At 37.3% G+C, this 22,518-nt stretch overlaps 2 protein-coding genes across 3 annotated transcripts in view; one reads left to right on the top strand and one right to left on the bottom strand.

The window, feature by feature from the left end:
- Positions 1-286: 286 nt before the first annotated feature.
- ZDBF2 (zinc finger DBF-type containing 2) lies at positions 287-15,453 on the bottom strand. 2 transcript variants are annotated; one of them, XM_065751015.1, is made up of 7 exons: positions 15,406-15,453; positions 12,824-12,927; positions 12,205-12,256; positions 11,677-11,722; positions 10,983-11,088; positions 10,043-10,170; positions 287-5,686 (listed from the first exon to the last, which is right to left on the bottom strand). In XM_065751015.1, exons 3-7 carry the CDS (start codon positions 12,254-12,256, stop codon positions 2,869-2,871), a joined length of 3,150 nt encoding a protein of 1,049 aa, XP_065607087.1. In that variant the 5' UTR covers positions 12,824-12,927; positions 15,406-15,453; the 3' UTR covers positions 287-2,868. The 2 variants fall into 2 exon arrangements, with proteins under 2 accessions (XP_065607087.1, XP_065607088.1); XM_065751016.1 differs by lacking the exon at positions 15,406-15,453 and having other exon boundaries at positions 287-2,819; positions 2,971-5,686; positions 12,824-13,862.
- CMKLR2 (chemerin chemokine-like receptor 2) overlaps positions 15,340-22,518 on the top strand; it is a 23,324-nt gene continuing 16,145 nt past the window's right edge. Inside the window, exon 1 of the mRNA XM_065751017.1 lies at positions 15,340-15,420. The gene's annotated coding sequence lies outside the window, so the exon portion shown is untranslated. The remainder of the gene's footprint in view (positions 15,421-22,518) is intronic.

Raw genomic sequence — 22,518 nt, 5'->3', positions numbered from 1 at the left:
AAGACTTCAGAAGAATGTCTTTTTTTTCCTTCGTGTACATTTTGAGCATACCTTCATCAATTCTCTTTCTAAGACAATTTACAGTTACTTCCCATACTACAGTTCATTCCCAGCAGTCAGTGAGCATGCATTAAAGGTTTTTGAACAGTCAGAACTGAAGCAAAGAAGAAAATGCAATCTATATAGCAAACCTTTTCACACTGTATACCACAGAAGTATTTCCAAGTTTATACCAGATTTGTTTTCTTTAATAAACATTGTCGGACTTTTTAAAGAAGTCAGGTATGTATATATCTTCTTATACTTCATTTAAATATAACACTAAGAAAAAAAAATGTGAAGTCACACCTGGAAAAGGAGTATATTATTTGGAGGGAGGAAAAAAAATCATGCTAAAAAATTAGTCATTCTGTAGTCCTCAAGGTATTTTATTACTCAAAGTTTCAAGGAAATTTGCATGCTAGACAAACACAAGCTTGCAGTAAATGAGTATGGAAAACAGTATTTTTGAGTGTAAACAAATATACACTAGCAATCTTCAGAGTAGTAAAACCTTATTCACAAACAAAACAATCCGTATTTTTCATGTGTACAATACTATGTAAAATGACACTGAAGAAGTCAGATAGGAAAACATTCTTGTATCATAAAAATATGTTAGAATGGGACATATATAGTTAATTTAAAGCTTTGCTTTAAAACAAACTTTATCTTAAAAATCTTTTTTAAGCTTTAAAACTTTATTCTAAAAATTAGCCTTTCTATAAAAACCATTCCATTAAAATTTTGTTTAAAAAAATCAGTTTTATATTAGACAAAATATTAAATTATACAGGCACAATTAGTTCAGAGGACTATAAAAACTCATAACCCTTTATTTTCCAGTGACTTGTAATACAGTCATAAGATTCTTTGTCAACCGACAACCATAGGAAAACTCATCCATAGAAATCAACTTTTATTTCAAAACTAAAAGAAAAATTTAATAAAATGTCAGACTATACTTGACCTGCAAAGGAATTTAGTTTCCAGCTGGCTTAAGTACATGCACATCTTTTATTTATGCCAGGAAATATGCATGTACATATATTTTGGGGAGGTTTTTTTGATGCACTTTTTAACAATGAGTAGTTTATGATGACAGCTTTTACATTTCTTTCAGATGTTTTATTTAAAAATATAATGCTTCAAAGTGCAACTTTATCTCAAAACAAACTAGTAACCCATGACACTTCAGAAAATCAATCACGAATAGGTTTTGATTTGGAGGGAGGGAATGCACAGGTACAGTATGCAATTGCAGAATCAGCAGGGTCTTATACTATTATGATATCTAAAAAAGATATATTGTACAAGCACAGAACTTACAAAGACTTTTACAATAGGATAGATTATATAATCCATCAAATTGCAGATGTACAAACAAGAGCCCTGACAGTGATGAAGCTTAATTCTCTGCTTAAAACTGAAGACAAATGAAAAATCGACACTGATCTTAAAGCGTACAAACAATTTCAGCACTGGGGTTTCTGTCTGCTAAACACTTTTTAATCAAATAAGCTGTCATCATAAAAACTAAAAGCAAAACAAATCAAAAGAAAAATAACAAAGAAAGCAAAGCAAAAGCAGAAAAACAAATATAACCAAAACCACAGAATGTTAGACTTTTTTTTCCCCAACAGACTAAGTCACAGAGTATCAATTGCCTAACGTAAATTATTACAGAATATTTTATTTAAATTTTTAATTCAGCTTATGTAGATATCTGTTCTAAGCAGATATTTGAACACATTGGATGTCGCTTCAGGTTTGTTTTATTTAAATACTGTACTGACTATTTAAAATAAAGGTTGAACTATAGCACACAAAAATGTAATCAACAGTACACCCAATTAAAATCCAAAAAAAAGTACAGGGTCTCAAAATTTAATGCTGAAACACAAGAACTGATTGCTATTTGTATTATAACATTTCCATCCCCTCCCTAAGGAATGTCAAATTAACCTATGAATTTTATCAATAAGCCGTTTAAAAAGAAAACAAAAGAGAATAAAGAAAACACTAAACTTATATTTTTAGGGGAATTTGAGGATTCAGTATAGCCACCACCATGGTAACCAGGAGGGACATATTTCCTTACCAGGATAGTCCATTATTGCTCGGTAACAGCCCACAGTGACTTTTTGTCCAAAAAAATTAGTTTGGACATTGTTTTGGGAAAAAGGATCAATATAAAACCATGTACAGTTATATTTCATTTCAAGAAAAGCACTGATCTGAATTTTATCATACTGTATTAATCTCAATACCACTCATTCAGAAAGTATATACCATATTATGTATTGAACAAGGTGTGCATATATACAAACACAAAATACATACACAGAATTTACCCCAGATTAATGTCTTAATTTAATTTCTAGCATAACAGAATCATTTTTTGCACTTTAAGAATTATGTGGAAAAAAGGAGAATAGGCACAATTAATTAATACAGCTTCTAATTTACCCTATTATAGTGCACTACCGTGCACTGATAATCTCATTAAAACAACATGATACTATTCAAGCCCATTTGTTTTGATGCAAAGGTGAAGCCTAGTAAATAGGATTCTATCTAAGTGCTTTAAACTCAAATGCACAACTTTTGCAGCTTCACACAGTAGAACAGTGCAATATGTAACATCCCATATACCAGGAACAAGAGTTTAAGGTTGTACCTGTTTCACATTAGACTGGCTTTGTACTTTCTGCAGCTCTAGCACTTCAACTGCTTTGTCTATGGCCTCCTTTTGTTCCCTTCCCTTTTCCAGGTGCTGGCTATTAAAAAAACAAACAAACAAAAAAAAAAACACAGTTGTTTTGGTGGCTAGCTCTCACCTGGTAGAACAATACAGTTTCTAAGCAACGGTACAGCAGAAGTTCTTGAAGGTCGGTTCACAGTGCTAGGGTGACCCCGATCTCCACTTACTTCCCAGCTTCTGACTTTGGAAGAAGCTCGCTCTGGCTTCTTAGGAAAAGATCCTGATGTGACTTTCTGTCTCTTCTCAGGAATACTTGTGACATTTGAGTTCAGAAAAGTCCTTTTTGACTTCTTCCTCACATTTAATTTTTTAGCATCAGGTTTTTCTTTCTTAAGGTGCTTTCCCACTGTAGTTTTCCTTGTTTGGTGCCTATGAATGGGGAAAGCTGAAGATTTCTGAGCACAGGGAGAAAGTTTCCTTCTCATTCCCTCTTTTTGTTGCTTTTTAGTTCTGGAAGTTTGTTTGCCTGTTGTTACTCTGTTTCCTCTCCTCCCAACAGCGCATCTGACAGACATAGCTCCTGAAGCTTTTTTGGAAAAAACTGGTTCTTTATTAGTGCTTTCTTTTCTTTTCCATATTGCTTTTGGATTCTCTCTCTCTAATCGATCACCCCTGATGGAGGTCAGAGGAGTTTTGGTAACTCTACTGTTAAATGGAGTTAATCTACCATCTCCTTCAACAACAGACTGGTGAGAACTCAAAGGGGAAATGACCAAGTGTTTAAAAGAGTTCTCAGGGTAACTAGATGCCAGACAGTCTGTTCTTTCTGTGGAAACTGAAGATATGTCTGCTTTTTGACTTGAGAGTGTATCACTTCCTCTACCTGATTCTGGCAGACAAGCTGCCGAAGATGCACTATAGAAGTCTGACCGATTGAAGGACTTTGTTGGTGTGCTCTCTCTCTGTGCATCAACTAATTTCCTCATGTTTGCATCAAAGCTGAGACTTCTGAACAGCTGTCGAACATGAGAAGGCTTTTTGGCCTTTTCCCCAACTGAACTCTTAGGAGGCATTTTCAGAATTCTGTTTGTCAGTGGGTCGTAATACTTGAAAGAACACTGTTTGTATTTATACCTTATGGAGTCCTTGCTATCTGTGGAATTACGATTTTTCCTCATTTTGGGAATATCCACAGGTTTGCCTTTACATTGTTTCATCTCTGGACACGAAAGTACATACACCACAGTCTTGGGCTGCACAGGGCTCATAATCCTGCTATAGGACTCAGGAAGTTTAAGGGCACAAAGTCTAGTTTTCATGTTTGGAGTCTTTTCATTTTCTGGCCATATGACACTGGCTTTTTGATCAGATGGATCAGATTCTCTTCTGGTCATTTTTCTTTTTGTTACAGGGTAGTTCAATAGACTTGTTTGGGTACCATGGCTGACTTTAACCACCTGACATCTTGAAGCTAGGCGCCACGTCCTCTTCCTAGGCGTTCTAAGAATCTGTGGGTTGCATAGCGTATCTGAAGCTAAAGATGGGTTATCAAAATCAGAGCCACCACTTAAAGCATCATTAAACTCTGGCAGTGCTTTAACTGATGCAGTTTCTGTTCTATTACCCTCGACAGTATTGTTCCTTTTTTCATCTTTCTGCTTTCTTCTCTTTGTTCTCTTTCCTGTACAGTTGGCTGAGGATTCACTGTCAAAGTAGCAGCGAAAACGACCTTCCCTGAAATCACGCACAAGTTCTTCAATTTTTATATCATCTTCATACATTATCTGAGACCAGGTCTTTCCCACAAAAGAAGGAGGCACATGAGGCAGAGCTGGAAGAACAGCTTCTTCAGGATGAACTACTACGTTCTGTTTCACTGTTTCTATTTGCTCCACTGACTCGTTTTTTAAAATAGAAGAGAGCTGTGTTCCATAGTTTTTATCTTGCAAACTTATTTGGACCTCTTTTAGCAATTCTATGTCTTTTATAGCTGCCTTCGGTACATCTGCTCCTGACCGAATAGGTGCATCACAGTCAAAACTCATTTCAGAACCCTCTAAATGAGTATGATCCAGAAGGGATGAAAAAGTTGAACAGAGATTATTCTTCTCTTGGAAATGAAGTTCTTCATATGCAGTTCCATGGCAATATTTCAGAATAACATTTTCAATAGTTTCATCCACTGAACTTGCATCCCCTCTGTTCATTTTCACATTTTTGCATCTTGCTAGTGGAGGGGAAGTCCCAAGACCTAGGGAGCTGCTGATCCCCACAGTATCCCTGAGACGGAAATCAGACACCAAAGTTTCATCCTGAGTTTGTAAACCATCTCGTTTTAAAAGAGATTGACCTGAGGTAAAACGTAAAGAATTCCTGTGGCTGCACACAGGATTCTGATGTAAAACTGAAGGGCATTTTGGGTGAACCAGTTCCAGAGCAGGATTCAACTCATCCCTATTGCATACCTCCATTCCTGTGCTATCACATCCTCTATGCAGAATACGATTTGATGATGATGGACTCTTCACATTTTTTTCTATTTTACGATTAACAGGAGAACTGTGAATTAATGTGTTGACAGAAAAATGTTGAGGTACTGGGCTCACAGCTGTAAACTGGCCTTCATGGCTATGATTTGCAAATTGAGCATCTTTGAGGACATTGCATTTCTCATTGCTAAAATTACCCACAGACATCTGGGATGTTCCTGTAACAAGTTCCTTCTCAGTTTCTAATTTTTGAGAAAGTGTCCGTGTTACAGAAGTTTCCTCTGTGTGCTCATGAGACTGGTATAGAGTAGGAGAGTACATGACACTGATGGACTCCTGGTCTTTGCTGGAAGCCACCTGTCTGCTTCTATTCTTCTTTTTCTCCACCACTCCCGAAGAAGCAATCCTGGCAGGCTCTGGAGTGACGGGGAGTGGCATATCATCATAGGACGGCCTAAGAGTGGTTGAAAAAAGAATCCTATATAAATACTGTACACATGATTAAGATTTTTTTTTCCAACAACATTTTTTTAAAGTAATTGCACCTAATGAACAAGCTCAAGACACTAGTTTTGCTATAAGAACCGTTCCATTAAAATAGTGGAAGAAGGAACATTCCCCAAAGCTAAAGACAACAGTTAGTTCTGTTAGTTGATCACCCTCCTCATGCAAATATCCATTAAGAGCAGCCTAACTTAAAATAGTTTTAAAAACAGAGCAAAGCTTGAAAAACAGTTTCCCTTTGTTGAAAACTGTGAGCTTGTAAACAAGTTATTTCTTTGGTAAAACTATAATGTGTTAACTGATGTTTTTTTGTAAGGAAAAGGAACATTATAATATGGCGTAGTATAAAAATACTACGGCGTATAAGAATACTACAGCATATAAATACCTGTTTCCTGCAAAACACAGCTGCCTGATAGGAACTTTGCACACATTACCAAGGAATTCCACATCCATCGCTTCTCACAGACATACCACAGCTCTGACTTACTTCTCTAAGAAGCTAAGTTACAATTGTCCAGCCTCACTGTGGCAACAAATGACTTTCAGATATTCTAGAACTGGAAGCTCTATCTTCATGATTGCCTTAGATAAAAAATGCTTCACATCTTGCAGAATTAACAGAACAGAGAGATACAAACTACTTCTGTTATGCATCTCTAGAACACAAAAGGTTTAAGACCTTAAAAAATACTGCTTTTCCGAAACAGTGGTCAGGCTCTGGAATGGGCTGCACAGGGAGCTGGTGGAATCACCGACCCTCGAGGTGTTAAGGAACATTTAAACATTGTGTTGAGGGGCATGGTTTAGTAATAACTACTGGTGGTAGGTGGATGGTTGGACTCGATGATCTTGTAGGTCTTTTCCAGCCTTGGTGATTGATTCTATGGTTCTATGTGTAGCAGGTGAAAATAGTTTTAAAATGTAGTAAATACAACTGAAGAGAGAATATAATGCTTTACCTGACAGTTATAATCAGACCTCATGAGAGCCAATCAGATGTTGTTTGAATACATGGCAGATAGCCGTGCACCTTTTGTGGTGCATTCATCTGCTAACGGAAGTATTGAGAGTAAAACCCACTGTATACTAATTTTCTTGTTTGTAAGCATTTAGTAGTCAGCATGTGCAGAAGTCCTTGAAGGACTCGCACATGAATTATGTCCAAGCTTATAAAGTTATTAATAAAGCCAGAAGATACCAAGTATTTCTAACTAGATACTCCATACTTATAAACAATGACAGGCGATCTTCTCTGAGGGTAGCTATTTCTCATTCTTTTACTGAGAAATGAGAGATAAAAGAAGAATTCTCAGATTAGAAGATCTGTTCTATGGTTGAAAAAAATAACAGATATTTCAAAAAACATTTTCATTTTTATTTGAAAGTAAATTCTCATTTGGTCTCTGCAGATTTGACAAGACTTAGAGTAGGAAAAAAAACTAAACCACACACAAAAACTCACTGGATTACCACCAAAACAGAAAAACAAATCAAAAGAAGCTAAAAAAACACACACCAATAATCTAGCATTAAACCACTGACTTCAAGCCCCAAGATAGAGCTCAAAGTTGATCTAACATTAGATTTTGTTGGATCTCTACCAGTCTTCTTCATGCTCTTCCCTCAAGCCAGAAGTAATTAAGAATAATTTTTTTTTAAGACAGCTGCATACTCATCACCATTTAATCTCTAATCACATTTTCTTAAGTTGCTTATTAAGCCTCATAGAGAAACAGCCTCTATGTGGGCTTCTGATAGATGCAACATGACAGATGTTATCAAGATAGATTACTTTTCTCAGTTCAGAAGGTCTGTTATGCTGTCAAAGATAGTCTGCTGCGATTTTTCTTGACTAAACTATCACTCATCAATTCACCCTCTTCTAGATTCTTATGAACAGTTCACTTACACAGTTATCAGGGAAACAGCATAACTTAAGCAAAGAGGTAAGGCAAATAAGTAGGTCCTTTCCCTGCCCCTAGTTATAATTGACAATCTCTACAATTGTTTGTTCCCCAGTTTTTCTAAAACATCATTATGAAACATTCTCAACAAATAACTAACAGCTCCAAAACTCACAACAAAGATCTCACTGGCTGTATAAGTGCCAAAGTATACTATTTATAATGAAGTAATTTACAGAGTATTTTACTTCGGCGATAAACAAATTATTCATCATTTGAGTGATGAAGTGATGTACATACTTACTGACTGCCACTACTTGATTTGAACTAACAAATGTAGCAAACACATTGTTGATGTTTAACTATCTAAATTAGTTCTAGGTAGCAAAACAAAAAACCTCATAGCAACTAAGAGTTTTTAAAGCTGCAACTGTTAAGTTAGCTAAAGTAACAGCACAGTAGAATAAAATAGCTGGAAGAATCTAAGATCTTGCCACCTTCATGGTTTCTGAAAAGGAAAAGCTATGTCTTACTGATCTGTGAACCATGCAATAGGTAGTGATAAAGGTCCCTGAGAGTCTGTTGAAAGCCAAACAAATAAAGAGAAAAAACAATCAAAAACCAAAAACTGGTTGCTAATATAGAATAAGTTAAACAATCACTTCTCAGCATTACAAAAGATCATAAACTGATACCCTCTGGTTCAGATTGTTCTGTGACTTATTAGTCATTTTTGTGAAGTATGGCATAGAAATGATTACAATTATCCTCTGAACACAAAGGAAGGCAGTGGGAAAGTTGAGTTAAATTTTGGTAAACAGAAAGGAATAAAACTTGCAAAACACTTTACTTGAGCCTAAATAGCTGTTATCAGTTCAACAACAGCAGTACACAACTCCTCATCGCTTGAAATGCAAGTGTTTCTTTAATAGGAAATGAAGACAAGATTATAGCACAACGTGTAATATTCCTTCTCTAACATCAAAAATAAAACATTTTTTCCTCAGTTAAAGGTGTATAATCACATAGAATACAGTGGAATTCTGGATAAAAAAGAAAAAAAGGAATAGAATGAATAGAAGGACAGATAAGTGTTATTAGGACTGACTAAGCACAAGAAGAAATCTCATGTAACACATTAAAAAAAGAGGATTATTATCATATGAATGTGATGTAATCAAATACATCAGATGATCAAATTATGCCAGTCAGCTGAACTGCTGTGCTTGACTGAGGCATGCATCTAAGCTCTTAGGTAAAGCATTTTTGGCTTAACTCCAAAATCTTATAAATCAGATCTAAACAGAAGGCAAAAACAAGTAGAATTTTTTCTTTTTTTTTAATAAAAATTTTGTCACTTTTATTTTTCACACTTTGTCATCTCTGGTTTCTTATTCCAAACTCTGTATGTATACTGGATTATTTCTCTCAAACTTATCATCCAACCTTACCTATATTTTGTACATTATTTTTCTTATTCTGTTCCTTCTTCCAGTAACTTAGGGGAACATGGATAGCTTGGTTTTCCTAAATAGTAGGTATTATTCACTGAATGAAATAACCTTGTATTATCAATACCTCAAGAGATATCTGCCTTTTTCATTTGTGTATTACCTTAAAGCAGAGTCACTATTTTCTCTGTGAGAAATAGAGAAAGAATACTAAAAAAAACCCAGTTATTTATTATGATATACTTGGTTCAGACCAGGGTTTTTTAACGCCTTGCAGAATATAACAAGGAACGAGACTTAACTAACTTTCTTTCAGCTGACCTTCCTACAGAAAGAAGTTTATACTCCCTCTTATCATGCTTAAACATGCACATGATAAATAAAGGGAACACTTTTAGAAATTTGAGCATTAACAAACTGGCCAATTATTGTAGTTCCCACAAATAGTAACTCAACATGAAACTGTGAGGATGGTGAAAAATAAATACATAAACTCTCACCTGACATAATCCACAAACCAGTATCACATTCAAAAAGCCAAAATTATGAACCACTTCAATATGTACCATAAAACAGACTGCAAAATAGATCAATATTATGCCCAGAGGCATCTATTGTAAGAATTTGTAAATATATGTCAACTGTCCACTCTGCTAGCATACTAGCTGACCAATATGTTACTACTTTTTGTTAGGCCTTTATATTTAATTGCTATCAGTGATACTGTATCATAAGCAGTGACACAAAGTTTGAAAGCACAGAAACAACACCAAAGGAATATATTTGGACAATGGTTATGCAAATACATTTATATTGAACACAAGTTAGAAATGAATGCTTCACCTCAAATGGGCAAAATGTACTGGTCAGTGATGGAACAGAAAGAAGAACTCACAATATATGCACTCTACCAGCATATTCTTAAAAAGCAAACAAACATTATTATACCTGTTGTCATGGTATCTGTGGGGATGATGATGCAAAACATCTTGCAGGAAACGCTCCATCAAGCTACTGGTACCCATACGATTCCTGCAGTAAGTGGTAAAGTGTCTGTGCTGGGAGCTAAAAATATGCTGAAGAAAGATAAAATGAATAACTAGTTTTATATTACCGTTAACACAATGATCTGTTCAGAAGAATTACTTTCCAGGCAAAACATTACTGTCACAACAAAAATGCTTCAACAAAAAGAAAAATCTTCAGCCTTTTCTACTTCAAGGCTGGAATTCTATGAAATTTTTGAATATGCATAGGGAGATGTAAATAATACTGAAATGCGTCAAAATCCTTTCTGAAGTGAACATAAATCAGCTGTTCTGAAAGCTGTTCACAAATCTCTTGTGACTGGAACAAATGCTGTAAATACATTTAAACATGATGATTAAGATTATGAACAGTTTTGAACTTCATTTGAGCAAACACCCCATAATTTACAAACTATGGAGTATTTTCATAAGCACAGAAGACTGAATAGGTTTATACTTTCTAGTTAAAAAGTCTAGAAGACAAGAAACCAACAGTATTAACAACAGATAAGTTAGCAGTTGATCAAAAGTACTCAACTTTGATATTAACTAACATATTAACTGTAATATTTAACGGTACATCTAATTCTAGATGTTAAAGCAACAGAAATAAACCTAATGAGTGCAAAGTATAGTAAGGTGCCACTTCAGAAAAGCAGACTGCAGTAAGCATGCCATTTCCACCAGTTTCTTTATAACAGGTAACGGGTAAGAATTTCCTCTTTGTGCATACTTTGTAGAACTCACTTTTTTTCCATTCAGAGTTGGTCGTTCAGTGCAGAAAATGATGCTTTGTAAGGTAAAAAAGCTTACTAGTACTCCTTGCTATCTGCTGCTGGATTATCCAGTAGCCTTCTTACCTGTTCCAGATTACTGTAGTGTATGTGGCAGCAGTTGCAGTATCCTTGTCTGTTTTGCATGGTGGATACTCCAGATCGAGGATGTTCTTGCCTTCTTGAATGCAAACTGAAAGAAGCAGGTAATATTACCAAGACATTTCACTGAGAAAATGGCAAATGTTGGCTTGATAATTACATTCTTAACATAGAAACTCAGAGTATCCACCTACAGAGCTGAAGCAAACTTAAAAAAATAAATGTTTCTATTTCAGAATTACAATGGCATTCAGGAATACATAGTTTAAGCCACACCCAAGAAAATTATTTCTTAAATGCAGAACAAAGGATAATGGGTATAAGGCACAACCATTACAGATTCTAATGTGAGTTGAAGTAGTCTGAAGAAATCTATCTGCCCAGAAAATGGCAGTCATTCTTTTATTATTCTTCTTTGGTCTTCTGAAATAAACAAACAAACAAACAACAAACTAAGAAATTCTGACACCAACATAATCAGTTTTGGGCACTACAGTGCCCTTTCCCCACAGTTCATAATCTGCAAAAAAGATAAAAGATCTCCATTATATGCTTAATCTACATTGCATCACTATCAATCATTACACAAGAGGATATAGAAGGTTGAAAAACAGATTATTCTTGTTTTACTTAGTGTAAGCAGAAAACTGGTTGTCAGTTAGATTATCACCTTACTCACCTGCTATTGCTGTCCTGTTGTAGTGAGCCTTCAACACCATGTCTTTCTGTTCCCAATATAAAAAAAAAAAAAAGGATTTCATGAAGTTTTTACCTGCAGTCAAGTTAGGTAGTTCCCTTACATTATACTTGGTAATATTTTAAAGAAAGAAGTTTAGAAGTTAAAATAAAAATTTAGAGAGATCATTTCATACTCAAAGATCCTCTAGGATGTTCACAAAACAAACGTCACCCTTTCTTGGCTGAGGTGAGCAGGTATTTTACACTTTTGTCTGAGATCAAGATTAAGCAATCTACATTCATAAGACAGCTCCCTCCACAACCAGAGAGCTAAAAAAGCAGCATGTCCTAAACAGCTTGCCACTGGGGAAGAAAATCCTGTCTGTATGGAAACCTGTGGATAATTTAGAAGTCACTTTTTCCATCTAAGTTCCATACTGAAATTTAGGAAATCAAATGACACAACTGTAAGGTGAACTGATTATATTAAAAAAACCTGCAATAAAAGCATGCGCTTTAAACGTCTCACCTTGTGCTGAAGAAGCGGAAGCTTCATCAGATGGTTTGATTCTGTCAAACATCTGTAAATCAAAAATGAAACAATTGAGATTTAAAAGTACCCCAAAAATAAACAAAATCAAACTCCTCTTCTAGTCCACCTTTCAGCCCAACCTGTTCAGATGTACTTTGTAGTTTTGACTGTAGACAATTCCTTGACTTAAATTAATCTGCATCTTAAAAGAACAACTTCTGCTTTACTAGGTTACCCCAATATCACATTTAGCAATGCATGCTTCCTTTGACGAGGGAACGGGACGATTTCTGGTCTAATTAATGAAACTAAAAGCTATACTTATGAATACAGCTTAGATTGTGTTAGGTTTTTACCAAACGCATTTAATTGGTTAACTTCTTAAGTTATATTTCCAATGAACATGGAAGATGAACTCAAATAGAAACTATACATGACCTACACCAAATAAAATAATCACCCACACTGGAAAAGTAATACTGTTCAGAAGACCAGCAAAACAGTATTTAAACCTCTAATTTACACTTGAAATATGACTGCAGTAACATGCTTTAGGTGCCTATCATCTTGTTAAGTTACAGAATACAAATAAAAAGTCAAACTTTCTAGTACAAACCTTAGTGTCGTCAGCCTTCTGCCAGACAGTTCCAGGCTAGCAAACAACAAATGTCAAACAGCAGGCCATTTGCAGTGCAGAACACTTGTCTCTTCTCATCCTATCTGTCAAAAATTAATTTAAAGTGCTTTAAAAAATAGAGCAAATAACTTGTTTCCCTTGCCCTTAGGCATGTAAATTTTTCTGAACTTCTTTGTGAACAGGTCAGACACTAAAATGAATAAACCCCTTTTTGATGTCCGCAGTACATCTATTCCTTCATTACAGCAGTAGCGGTTCCTCCTAAATGGTAACTGTTCCAACTGGAATAACTTTGTTCATTCTTTCTTCCATGAGGTCTCTACATACTGCATTCTCCTGATGCTACTATTCAGGAAATGAAATTTGCTTCTACAATAACAGAAGGAAAAAACCAAACAATCAAACATCAGTATTAACCAAATTGAGTTTTATTCATGAACCTACTCAGAAAAATAACATTTTCTTTTATTTATGCAAACTCGCAAGATACTGCAATGAAACACTAACTGGAACTTTCACAGGATGCTGGATATTCACAGCATTTTATGAACTCACCATTACATACTCAATGACGTATTACAGTTTCCTTACTACAGACACGGAAAAAGAGAAATACCTCAAGAATTTCCACAATCCCTGTCACTAGCGTCGCCCCAGTCATAAAACGCAGGACTCCACAGTTCCTAGATTTGCTCTTGGCTTACCTTTAATGTAAATGTGGAATAGCAAACCTAAAGATTCAGACCAGTAACTTCTACTTTTTACCATATATATGGTGTGTATCTATTCACAAGAATCATTCCTTCCTTTTTCCTTTGCCTGTTCTCTATGTGGGAAACAAGCTCCCCTGTGAGGCCTGCACTACAAGTCTCAAGCGTTTGAATTTTTTCCAATTTTTTTTGCTCTTCTCCCCTATTTACCTTTTATTATGAAACAAGAGGGCTGCTAGAGCAGTTATTATTGACAGGAGTACCTTAATATCTCAGTGCCAAAGAATAAAACAAAACTTTCACCTTATATCAATAGTATCAATTCACATAATAATATAAAAAGCAACAACACAGAAATCATTAGATAGAATAACACCTGGACAGAAACGATATATCCATCTTAAAAAGAACATAAAAATTCCCCTGGGGCCCTGAAAATCTGACCCAGGGAAACTGCTTACTGATAATTAATCTGATCATCATCTGCTAACTGAGAAAGGCTTTCTTGATATATCAACACATCTGTATGTATCTGGGACCCAAAAACATGAAGAAAAACCCACAGTACTATAATTCATGAATGATGCGTTATGGAAAATAACTTGTTCCTTGCACTTAAAGTCAACTTACTGAATTCTACTATCTGGATATATACGCTCTAGACATGCACAGGGCAGTAAGAGCACAGTGAGCACAGAGGTCATCCCATTCTCTCTGGCTGGTGAGAAACAGGAAAATGGGACTCTCATCCAGAGTCAGCAGGGGCACCACAGTTATCCTGCCCAGGAGATGGGTGACCACACCATAACTCAAAAGGGTCTTGTTTCATCTCAGAAACGACAGACAGCAGAAACTGGAGCACGTGGGAGGGTAACCAATACAGTGGCTCATCACTTCTTTCATTTCAAGGAGTAATTTCTGCAGTCGTGCAGTACTGAGGCTTTAAACTGAGTTACAAGTGTCATAACTTAAAACTGCAGGACTATTAAAAGAATGGAGATGTTCCAGTTTGCACATCTCCTCAGCAACTTTCTACAGCTCAGCAGATTTCCTCACAGCAGAGGGGCACGCAGGGAAGACCTGTAAATGCACAAGCTGCCACTACCAAAGACAAACGGCTGAGGAGAACCTGCAGGGATACGTGAGGAAGCAGCTGACAGGAGAGGAGAAACAAGCTGCCTCCGAACTGAGAACGGCGTCGTTCTGTGAGAGCTGAGCCGCAGCTGAACACAGCTCGTTTGCTAGCAGAGGTCAAGCTTTGCCCAGTTGTGCTCCTCGCTTTATCAGCTCGGAAAAGCCGCACAGGGTTTCTGAGATCGGCGGGCTTTGCGCGGACAGTTGTAGCTTTGTTAGGACTCTTCTGACTGTTAATATCTTAAGCCGTCGGATTAAAAAGTAAATCGCATCTGTGCTAGCATTAGTTTAAACAACCTACCAACGGGAAAAACGAAAAACAAAAGGCACCGAAGAAACTCTAGCGCCACTCTCGTACCGCAACAAGTCAACAAGAGAAGAGCAAAAACGACGGCCCGCGGGGCGTGGCCGCGAGCAGCTGCGAGAGCCAGGCCGGGCCGGGCCGCGGCGCTCCGAGGGCTCCGCCAGGCACGGCCGAGCCCCGCCCGCCGCAATACCGGGCTGCGGGGCGAGGCGGCGGCTGAGGGGGGGCGCTGCCGGCGCCCCGCCCGCGAGCGCGCGCACGCAGGTCCGCCGGGCAACGTGCGGACCCCGCCCCTCCCCGCGCGCGCTTCGGTCGCCCCGCCGGCCCCTCTCGCCGCCTGCCTCCCGCCCCGCGAAGCGTCTTCCCGCCGCTGCCGTGCGCACCGCCCGCTTCGCTCCCCAGCGCCGCCTCACCTCCGTCCCTTCCCAGTAAGTCCTTCCGTGCCACGCCGGGGTCATGGGACGCCATCCCGGCTTCCTGCTCCGGGGCGGCGCTATGGGCGGTGCCGAAGGCCGCGCTGTAGGCGGGGCAGGGGGCGGGGGGCGGGCGGGCGAGGGGTCGTGTGTGGTGTGCTCGTTTCCCGTGGAAATATAAAAGCTTTCGGTTTTCTTACGTGTGAGATTGAGAATGTGGCATAGTTCAAGTCCTCTTTTGCTTCAGTTGTAGGTTCTTAACACTTTCGATCTAATCTCCCTTGGGAAAGTAGAGATTGCACGCTTCGCTCATATTATTATCGCTGGAAGTAGGATGTTTTAAACAGCCGAAGCAGAGGCAAAGGCGATCGGCACTTATATGCACAGACAGGTGCAGGTGGCAGCCATGACTCGTGCAGCGGGGGGGAATGACTGCAAAATTTAGACGGAGGTTGCAGTAAAAAGGGGCTGCTGCTGTGTGATTATGAAACAGTGGATCAGAAACGTCCACCCACACTGATCGAGTAATTGGGCACAGAAAGTCTCACAGAGAAACAGCACAGAAGAACAACAGGAAAAGGCTCCACTTTAGGAGGGAAATTACTTAAATTGCTGTTGAATTCTTTGGATTCTTTTGCTTAGATACGGATATATTTTCATTGCCAAGGGATAAGTAGCTTACGCAGAACTTAAGTTGCCCAGTGACATTTTGTTGCCTGGTTTAATACAGAACTTGGCAAAATTCTTAACTGATTAAATAAGAAGGGGGGGTACAATGGGTATGTATAGCATAGGGATTTTGTTTCTCAAGGCTGACGAGATCCACTAATTTTAGTTACATTTTGTTAGACATAACTCAGTAAGATGGGCTAGTCAGAAGGTGTGTGATTGCAGTAGGAATGTGTGGAGAATCAATCACTTCAGTAACATGGGAATGAGTCTTGATTTCAGAGATGGACAAGTGAAAACCTAGTTTTAGATAGCATCCTGCAGGTTGCAATGGAGATTTGTGGGAAGCAGTCATAAAATCTTGCAGATTTACAGTATTTCTCTGGAGAATATTTACATATGTGAAAGTTCGGGCACATGGCAAAATTATTTCATGTCAGCAGAGTTGCACTGTTTAAAGGTGTATGTTCTATCTGTGGCAAACACACTTTGAAATACAATCTGAAGCCAAACTAGTTTACCTTTATGATGGGTTCACAGCAAGCTTAGTGAGTTACAGCGGATTACCAGCTCTGGATAACTTGTTGGAACAAAGTAAGCTCAGTTACATATCTGAGGCTGCATTGTAGCTCTAGTACTGACATTTCATTTCCAGAATATCTCATGTAAAGCAAAATTCCTTAGCAAAGAACGCTGCAGAATCCATCTTACAATGCCATCTAGCTTATCCTAGGAATATTCCTGAATATTTTCTTGCAAAGATGGAAAGGAATTTTCTGTCTTTTGGATTATTAATCAAAGACAACAGAATTTAGGCATGTGTTGTCAGGTATTTCATGGCTTCCATATTTTTCTGTATTTACAAACTTAAGGCTGCAGACAAACTGGAGGAATGAAGTGATATTCTGTGGTACTTCTTCCCCTATATAATCACTACCTAGAAGTAGTGTTTTCAGAGTTTAAAAAAGAAAAAAAGTCTTCACATGCATTAAAGGATTATATTAACACACCTTTTTTTTTTTTTCTTTTTTTCTGTAATTGCTCTGGATAGTAGATTTTTGTACACATGTACTTTAGAGAATACAGAGATTTTTATTATAATAATGCTGAGCAAAATTCAGTGACATTCACGCTCATTCCAAGCCTGTTGTTGTTGCTGTTTACAGCTGCTGTTGCTGTTCACTTGCTGGCAAGTCATCCAGAAGGAACAGCTGATGAGGCAACTCAAAATGTGTCTCTTTAAACACCAAAAATGTACAAAATGCATCAGAATTCAGTGCTTTCAGAATGTTCCTTCATGATGGGCTACTTCTGTTCTTGTTTACTCTGAAATCCCTAATCTAGTACAGCTCAACTGTTTTGAATCTTTCCAGTAGCTTAAGTTAACGTGTTTTCAAGACACTTTATCCTAAAGCAGAAATTATGAACGGACCTTCTGCAAAGAAATTAAAGCAACAGTTGAGTGGTTTGTATACATTGATCTTGCACTGCCTAAAATTCTTTATTACTGAACCAAGCCTAAACGTGCTGCTGAAGGAATATACATAGAGAAAATGTCTCGGTGTCCTGACAGCCCTCTTGTGGAGCAAAATAAAATTTGCTTGACTTTTCAAAATAAAGGGGATAATAAAGCCTTGGGATCCTTTTCCCATTTGTAGATCGAAATAATGTTTGCTTTCAGAGAATGCATCTTTCATCATGAAGTGCTAAATAGCTTGGTGTTGCATTCACAGTTATTTCTACTCTCTGCTAATAATTGTCCAGCGAGTTCATCTCTCTGAAATAACAGTGCCTGTGTTTTTAAAAACGTGACACAAAGAACAGGATTAGGTCAGGAAGTAGGTTGGGGGTTGCTTGTCATGACTGGTCATGAATTGCAGGATATTCTTTCACCTTCAGCTTGTGCATGGATTTATTTTTAGCTTCAGAAATAACAGTCCCTTAACATTTCTTAATTCTATTTCCCATTTGTTTTATATTCGTTTTCAAAAATAGCATCGTTTATTTTGCCTGTTTGATACAGTTGGATCAGCCCTTGAGAGCTGACAACATTTTCAAGTGCAGTTATTCATTACCAAATCGCTCTGAAATAGACAATAACTTCTGAAATGGGCATGCTAACAAATGCAGTAGAAAGTGATGACTTCATTTGCCTGTGCTGAAGGGAGCTCTATGACCTGAGAGCCTCCATCTATGAAGGAAATGGAAAGAATAGCAGGTTCTAGGATTAACCACAAACAGAAAGCAGGTATGAAACACACTTAGAACAGCATTATTCTCATCTGCATAGCAGAATGTTTTGATTGGCAGATTTTAAACTATCCTTCCTTTTCATGGTATAGGTACGTCACAAAATGAATGCAAGTTTTATATGGGAACCTAATGTTAACATTGAAATATTTGAAATAGAAATCGTAGGTGGCTATTATTCCCTTCCAGCTCACTTCCCTTTCTGTCCTAGTAGGAACCCTGAGATTTTTCCAGGAAAATAAATATTGTCCCTGTTGTTCAGGCAGGGAATTAAGTATTTTCAATAGAGTTAATTTTCTCAAAGCTTATTGGAGATGCGTTCTATTTTTAGGAATGTTCAGTATTCAGGCTTCCAGAAGTTATCTACCTACCTTGACCCCATTTAATATATAAATTAAATGTTTATATATATATATATATATATAAATTTCAATTGAACAGTTCCAGTTTTAAATAGATGTGGATGAATGACCCTGAGTGTAAAATACCTCAGCAGCTTCCTTGTCTGTAGTGTAATTTATAGGAGTCAGGGAGCTGCAAATATATATGCTATTATGTTGAGTCTGTTGATGTTCTGCAGGCAGTTTAAGGTGAGGTCAAAATGTATTCCCAAGGTAGTTAAATAAATACTCTTTTCTTCCACATTGGCTGTTCTAAATTATATTTAATTTTTTCATGTTCCCACAATAAACCACATAAAATATTTTCTTACATGTGAGAGCAAGCAGACTCAACCTTGTTTTACTTTGGGAATCATTTAAAGAAAGATTTCTTTATCCAATTCAGAGGAATAAATAAATAAATAAATAAAGCAGGAAGTTTAAATAATGTGGAATAAAGAAGTTCTGTTTTTCCCCAGGGACAAAACTTGCTTTTAGTCTAGCAAAGCTGATAAGCAACAGTGTCAGAGTTTGAAAGAAACCTCTTTCTCCTACAGTTGGAAAATATGGGGACAATTTCATGGAAAATCCAGAAAATGGAGGAAGAAAAAACAAAAAACCTTTTATGTACCTTTGGTGTTCAGCAGTGTACTATTACTGTAACTGTAATAATTTTCTGGATCAGAGTTCAGTGTCTTTGTCTTCTGGTTCATCAGTAAAACCAGAAGTCTCTTACATGTTGCTAGATGTAGGTCTGAGCTTATAATACAGAAGTAGCTGAGAATCAGTTTCTGCTTTGGACATGAGGTATATAGACTTACTGTAGTGCTCCTTTGCCTTGTTTCTCATCTTGAAATGGAGAAGTGGAAGTTTCCTTCTCTGTAAGGGTAACAGAAATGGAAAGTAGGTCACTCCAAAAGTTGATCCTATTTATTTCCATGGAAAATACAAAAGATACAAAGAACACAATAATATTATTTGGTAAAGCAAATTCTCAGCTACAAAACATAGTCACCACCATTATCTATGCATTTTTCTCAGCGATGATGAAGCGCCTGCACGCTGTGCTTGTAAAAACTTGCCTCTCTGTCTGGATCTTTTACATTGTTCTTGCCACCACTGAAAGGTACCACCCACCGCCTCACTGCGCTCACATCCGCTCTTTGGTCTCCAGTTTGGACTTGATTTGCAATGGCTTTGCACTGGTATTCAGGAACCATTCTCCATTTATGTGCAAGGTGCTACTGTCCAGTTTAAAGCCCTTGCATGTCCATAAATCCGAAGGAATATCAACAGCTAGACAGTACTGTAGAGAGTAACAAGCAGGCTTCAGCGTTCCACACTTGCCTAGAAGTTTCTCTTAAGATTTTGAGCAGTAATGCTATAAAGAGCAACCTTGCTTGATAATCCATATGTTCTGTATAGGCTCCTTGCTTGTTATGCAGGCAGCTTGCTTGCTGTCCTTTATTTTGTATTAAACCTCAGCTTTGCTCTCTATATTTTGCATGTAAGGAGAACTCCTTTTTAACTTCTAACTGCAGTTTGTCAAGTGTTTCAGAGCAGCTCTGTCACAGCTGTCTCAGTAGCTGAGAGAGATGGTCTGGTGGCGCACCAGAGAGGGACTGGCACTCATCCTCTCCTCCTTCATGAACCTGCTGGTTTGCTGCATTGTTAATCGTTATGACAAACTTCAACAATTTAGTTGTGGATTGTTATGGACAATTGCAGAAGGTGAAATTTAGATGACCTCCTGGGTCACAGATTTAGGTCCGCTGTGTACAACCCAAGTCGAACTGTGAGCTTAATCTAAATGCTGGTATATAAAAGATGGATGATTGAACCCTCAGAAGTTAGACTTTAAATAGAAAAAAAGACTTCACTTATTTGAAAGAGTAGATGTAGGTATTCATACTGGTGACTTGGAGCCAAGTAGATGGAGGTAGCAAAAATCTGGAAAAGATATGGCTCAGGTACATCCCTGTGCTTTTATTACACTTCCATGTAAATTAGTGCCCAATATTCATCATAAAACTTCACTTGTTTTGTTTGTGGGAGCTGCATAAAGTGCTGCTTTTAAAAATCTTGTTCAAACTTGTACGCTTATACATACATATACATACATACAGTAATTCATTCCTATGCTTGTGTGGCTTTTTTGCACATGTTGATCTTTTTTTCAACATGTTATACATGAAAGTCTTCAGAATCCCAATATCTGCATAGAAAGAGGATGTGGATCTGCTAAAACCTCCCTTCATCAGGTTGTTTGGTCTAAACGCTGGAGAATGTTGTTGTAGTTACTGACTACGGTATACAGCAGGCAGTTAAGCCGCAAGCAAACATTCACCAAAAGGATAGGCATGAATAGTCATTAGTTTCACGGAAAGGGAGGAAATTACTCTTTTCCTGATAGTCAGGTAGTTAAATTCAGTCTTTCCAGAGAGGATTTTTATCCATGAGGTGTTAATTCAAACAATGAGGACGTCTAAATCCTCAAAAAGTAAGTAGCTTATTTCTTGTGTTGTTCAGCTTAAATTAACCATGGGAAAAACAAATATCTTTTGTTTCATTGAATTTACAAATTCATGATTGGTGCAACTTAATTGATTGTATACACTTTGGATTTAGTCTGATGTGTTCTTCAGTGATGAGATTATCTGCTTGCATTAATGTACACCTTGATAAGAACCAGGGGTCCTGTAGGTGATAAATAATAGTCACAACTGACAGACAATTATTTCTAATCCTGGTAAATTAAAGCTGTTTTGGTTTTGTTACTCAGTAACTTGTGCTTTGGTTAATGCTGGTAAAATACTTCTTTCAGAAGGCTTCTCTGTATTTTTCTTTCCATATATACTGTTTTTGTTCTATAGGTTGCTTCTTTTGTATGTTTGTTTTTAAAGAAAATAAGAAAAATTATGTTTTAAAACGCATTTGCTTTTCAATAGACCTAGTTTATTCACCGCTGTTCAACCCCAAATCTGTTATTTGTATGAGAATGTTCTCCCTTGTTCGTTTTTATCAGATGTAAATAACTAGTTCTCTGCTCTTCAAGTCCTACACTTACCGAAATGTAGAGTAAAAGCTCCAGAACTTCATTAACTTACCCTGTTGAAAAGGAAAAAGACGTGAAAGGAAACAAGGGGTAGCTTTTTCGTTTACTTTCTTCCAGGCATACAACATTCAAAAAGTATCTGAAAAGATCACACTGGTAAAATGATATCAATGGTTAATGTGTTGTATATGCAAAAATGTTGAACTCACCATTCCAGTTTTTACTGTTAGCACAGAAGGAATTAAAACATAGGAAGTTGTAGGAACCAAGCTTGCATTCCTCAGGGATGTGAGATTCCCTTTGTGGTTAATCACAACTGTAGAAGAATGAAGTGATATATTTAGCTCTGAACAGAAAAACAAAACAAAATGTTTTCCATTTAAATGGAAGTTTGTAAAATACTATTCCTTTTTTTAGCTCACAGATACATTGCACATGCAGGTCATACTGTGCAAATTTAGTAATTGTTCAGTAGTGCAGAAGTCCTTCTCAATTTGAAAGGAGAAAATGTAGGTAGAGCACACAGGCAGAAAAAAATATCTTTGAAATCCTGTGACTTGCTAACCCTAGGGAGGAAAGAAGCCCTCCTTTTCCATGAGAAATTGTCTCCACAGAATTTCTTCTGGATCCTTCAGTTGTGATTTTTTGTTTCCCACCATGATAGGCAGAGTGAAGAAAATTGCTGTGTGAATTTTAATCCCCCTGTGCTTCAGAAGAATGAAGGAGTTGAACTATCAACTCAGTACATGTTAGAGCAGT

This window comes from Cyrtonyx montezumae, unplaced genomic scaffold, assembly GCF_038088225.1.
Source record: "Cyrtonyx montezumae isolate F1298 unplaced genomic scaffold, pur_monq_1.0 scaffold_7, whole genome shotgun sequence".
NCBI classification, from domain to species: Eukaryota; Metazoa; Chordata; class Aves; order Galliformes; family Odontophoridae; genus Cyrtonyx; species Cyrtonyx montezumae.
Note: the sequence above shows the minus strand (reverse complement) of the source record. Positions and strands in the feature narration are given on the sequence as shown.